Genomic DNA, 4756 nt, shown 5'->3' with positions numbered 1-4756 from the left:
CCAAAGCCTGGCATGTCCAGCGGGCCCCGGGGCGGAGTGGGGCCGGTCCCTCCCGTCCGCGCTGCAGGGGAAGGGTCTGCACCTGACGTGCATGTCCACACCAGGAGGTGGGTGCTGTGCCGGTCCCAGCTTGACCTGGTACGTGGGGTTCTCCTTCGGGTGTGTCCATGGGGTGGAGGGTCCTAGCTGAGCCTGGTACATGGGGATCTCCTCCAGGTGTGTCTATGGGGCAGAAGATCCCTGCCGGGCCTGGTACATGGGGATCTCCTCCGGGTGTGTCTATGGGGCAGAGGGTCCCAGCTGGGCCTGGTACATGGGGATCTCCTCCAGGTGTGTCTATGGGGTGGAGGGTCCCAGCTGAGCCTGGTACATGGGGATCTCCTCCAGGTGTGTCTATGGGGTAGAAGATCCCAGCCGGGCCTGGTACATGGGGATCTCCTCCAGGTGTGTCTATGGGCCAGAGAGTCCCTGCTGGGCCTGGTGCATGGGGGTCTCGTCCAGGTGTGTCTATGGGGCAGAGGGTCCCAGCTCGGCCTGGTACATGGGGATCTCCAGGTGTATCATGGGGCAGAAGATCCCTGCCGGGCCTGGTACATGGGGGTCTCCTCTGGGTGTGTCCATGGGGCAGAGGGTCCCAGCTGGGCCTGGTACATGGGGATCTCCTCCAGGTGTATCATGGGGCGGAAGGTCCCAGCTTGGCCTGGTACATGGGGGTCTCCTCTGGGTGTGTCCATGGGGCAGAGGGTCCCAGCTGGGACTGGTACATGGGGATCTTCTCCAGCTGTGTCCATGGGGCGGAAGGTTCCCGCCAGGCCTGGTACACGGGGGTCTCCTCTGGGTGTGTCCAGGGGAGGAAGGTCCTAGCCCGGCCTGGTATGTGGGGGTCTCCTCCAGGTGTGTCCAGGGGAGGAAGGTCCTAGCCCGGCCTGGTACGTGGGGGTCTCCTCCAGGTGTGTCCACGGGGCGGAGGGGTCCCTGGCGTGCAGACGTCCCTCAGCGGAGCGTCCCTACGCCAGCTGCCCGGCCGGGCTGTCACCCTTCCTCCTCGTCCTCCTCCTCTTCCTCCTCTTCCTCTTCCTCCTCCTCCCGCGGGTGGCAGCTGACGTTCTGGGCCGCGATGATGGAGATGCTGCCCAGGATGACGCCCGCCCCCATGACGTCAAAGGGCGTCACGGTCTCCCGCAGGACGTAGTGCTGCACGGCCAGCGTCACCACCACCTCGGAGTGCAGCACCGCGCACACCAGGGCCGGGTGCGCCAGGGTGACGGCGTGGCTGGCGCACAGGAAGGAGACCACGGCCAGCACCCCGATGGCCACGGTGCAGCTCCAGGTGAGCGGCTCGGCCGGCAGCACCGGCTCCTGCAGCAGGAACATGGCCGGGGTGCACACCAGGCCCCCCAGCGCCCCGAAGGCGAAGGCGGCCGTGGGCAGCTTGGCCGGGAAATCCAAGGCCCGGAAGATGGCCAAGCCCAAGGCCAAGGCCACGCCACCTAGGCAGGCCAAGGCATAGCCGAAGGCATCGGCCAGCCGGGTGCTGGGGTCCAGGCTGAGCAGATCCGGCACCACCATGATGAGCAGGCCCAGGGTGCTGCCCAGGAGGCCGAACCAGTCGTAGCCGGACAGGGGCCGGCTCTCCACGCACAGGGCCAGCAGGGCCGAGCCCAGGGTGGAGGAGCCCTTGCGGACGGTGGCGGCATTGGCGCTGGGCACGGCCACGAAGGAGCTGTAGGCGCAGGCCACGGAGAGGACGTTGGCGGCGGCGTGCAGCAGCAGGCGGCGGCGGCCCGGGGCGGGCCCCAGCAGCGGGGCCCGGCCGCAGCGGAGCCGGCAGGCGAAGGCCAGGTGGAAGAGGCAGCGGACCAGCAGGATCTCCAGCGAGGGGATGGCGGAGGCCTCGTGGGCCATGCGGGTGAAGGGGGCCACGAAGCCGGCCGGCACCCCGCCCCCCAGCAGGGCCACCAGCAGCCCCTTCATGCTCTCTGAGATGCGGTACCGGCGCCAGGGGGCCCCAGCGGGCCGGGGCGGCCGGGGCCGGGGAGCAGGGGCGGGAGGAGCGCAGCAGGGCGGCCAGGGGCCAGGATGGCGTGGGCGGGGCGCTGGGGGGCCGCATGGTGTCAGGGCTGGCGGGGGGCAGCGCTCACACCGCAGCCTAGGGGAGAGATGGGGGGCAGGTGAAGGGGGCACCGGCAGGACATGCCCCCCACCCCCGGGAGTGTCTACGGCATCCCCCCACCTACCCCCATCTGTCCGTCCCCATCTACCCCGTCCGGCCGTCTGTCCATCCATCCCCGTCTACCCCGTCCGTCCCCCCATTTACCCCATCCGTCCGTCTGTCCATCCATCCCCATCTACCACCGTCCGTCTATCTGTCCATCCGTCCCAATCTACCCCCATCTACCCCGTCCATCCGTCTGTCCGTCCCCATCTACCCCTATCTGTCTGTCTGTCCGTCCATCCGTCCCCATCTACCTCGTCCGTCCATCCCCGTCTACCCCCATCTACCACCGTCCGTCTGTCTGTCCATCCCCCCCATCTATGACCGTCTGTCTGTCTTTCTATCCGTCCCCATCTACCCCGTCCGTCTGTCCGTCCATCCGTTCCCATCTACCATCATCCGTCTGTCTGTCCATCCGTCCCCATCTACCCCATCCATCTGTCTGTCCATCCATCCCGATCTACCCCGTCCATCCGTCCCGATCTACCCTGTCCATCCGTCCCCATCTACCCCCATCTACCACCATCCGTCTGTCTGTCCGTCCGTCCCCATCTACCCCATCCGTCCGTCCATCCCCATCTACCCCGTCCGTCCGTCTGTCTGTCCATCCGTCCCCATCTACCCCGACTGTCTCTCCATCCGTCCCCATATACCACCATCCATCCCAATCTACCCCGTCCGTCTGTCCGTCCCGATCTACCCCGTCCGTCCATCCCTCCGTCCCCATCTACCCCCATCTATCACCGTCCGTCTGTCTGTTCATCCATCCCCATCTACCTGTCCGTCCCCCCCATCTACCACCGTCCATCCGTCTGTTCCCATCTACCTTGTCAATCCGTCCCCATCTAGCACCGTCCGTCCATCTGTCCATCTGTCCCCATCTACCCCGTCCGTCCCCATCTAGCCCCATCTACCACCGTCCATCTGTCTGTCCATCCCCCCCATCTATGACCGTCTGTCTGTCTTTCTATCCGTCCCCATCTACCCCGTCCATCTGTCCGTCCATCCGTTCCCATCTACCACCATCCGTCTGTCTGTCCATCCGTCCCCATCTACCCCATCCATCTGTCTGTCCATCCGTCCCGATCTACCCCGTCCATCCGTCCCCATCTACCCCCATCTACCACCATCTGTCTGTCTGTCCGTCCGTCCCCATCTACCCCGTCCGTCCATCTGTCCATCCGTCCCCATCTACCCCGACTGTCTCTCCATCCGTCCCCATATACCACCATCCATCCCGATCTACCCCGTCCGTCCGTCCGTCCCGATCTACCCCGTCCGTCCATCCCTCCGTCCCCATCTACCCCCATCTATCACCGTCCGTCTGTCTGTTCATCCATCCCCATCTACCTGTCCGTCCCCCCCATCTACCACCGTCCATCCGTCCATCTGTCTGTTCCCATCTACCTTGTCTATCCGTCCCCATCTAGCACCGTCCGTCCGTCTGTCCATCTGTCCCCATCTACCCCGTCCGTCCCCATCTAGCCCCATCTACCACCGTCCATCTGTCCATCCGTCCCCATCTACCCCGTCCATCCGTCCCCATCTAGCCCCATCTACCATCATCCGTCTGTCTGTCCATCCGTCCCCATCTACTCCGTCTGTCCCCATCTACCCCCATCCGTCCGTCCGTCTGTCCATCCATCCCCATCTACCCCATCTGTCCGTCCATCTGTCTGTCCCCATCTACCCCCCCGTCCGTCCGTCCTGCTGTCTGTCCATCCGTCCCCATTTACCACTGTCCGTCTGTCCCCATCTACCACCGTCTGTCTGTCTGTCCATCTGTCCCCATCTACCCCCATTTACCACCGTCCATCTGTCTGTCCATACGTCCCCATCTACCTCGTCCATCTGTCTGTCCGTCCCCATCTACCCCCGTCTGTCTGTCCATCTGTCCGTCCGTCCCCATCTACCCCTGTCCGTCCGTCCCCATCTACCCCGTCCGTCCGTCTCTCCATCCCCACCTACACCCATCCATCAGTCCGTCTGTCCCCATCTACCTCCATCCACCCCATCTACCCCCGTCCGTCCATCCCCATCTACCCCCGTCCGTCTGTCCTCACCTACCCCGTCTGTCTGTCCGTCCCCATCTACCCCATCCGTCCGTCTGTCCGTCCATCTGTCCCCGTTCCCATCTACCACCGTCTGTCTGTCTGTCCATCCGTCCCCATCTACCCCCATTTACCACTGTCCGTCTGTCTGTCCATCCGTCCCCATCTATCTCGTCCGTCCATCTGTCCATCCCCATCTACCCCCATGTACCCCTGTCCGTCCGTCTGTCCCCATCTACCCTGTCTGTCCGTCCGTCTCTCCGTCCCCACCTACACCCATCCGTCCATCCCCATCTACTCCCATCCGTCCGTCCGTCCCCATCTATCCCCATCGGTCTGTCTTTCCATCCGTCCCCATCTACCCCGTGCGTCCATCTGTCCGTCCCAATCTAGCCCCGTCTGTCTGTCCATCCCCATCTACCCCCATCTACCCCTGTCCGTCCGTCCCCACCTACCCCATCCATCCATCCCCATCTACCCCCATCGGTCT

General features: G+C 64.7%; 1 protein-coding gene across 1 annotated transcript; it reads right to left on the bottom strand.

Moving 5' to 3' along the window:
* Window positions 1-1032: 1032 nt before the first annotated feature.
* Window positions 1033-3115, bottom strand: LOC140904585 (solute carrier family 35 member G3-like). The gene is made up of 2 exons (XM_073327017.1): window positions 3042-3115; window positions 1033-2149 (listed from the first exon to the last, which is right to left on the bottom strand). Exons 1-2 carry the CDS (start codon window positions 3113-3115, stop codon window positions 1033-1035), a joined length of 1191 nt encoding a protein of 396 aa, XP_073183118.1.
* Window positions 3116-4756: the final 1641 nt, after the last annotated feature.

This window comes from Lepidochelys kempii, unplaced genomic scaffold (genome assembly GCF_965140265.1).
Source record: "Lepidochelys kempii isolate rLepKem1 unplaced genomic scaffold, rLepKem1.hap2 scaffold_328, whole genome shotgun sequence".
NCBI lineage: Eukaryota > Metazoa > Chordata > Testudines > Cheloniidae > Lepidochelys > Lepidochelys kempii.
Note: the sequence above shows the minus strand (reverse complement) of the source record. Positions and strands in the feature narration are given on the sequence as shown.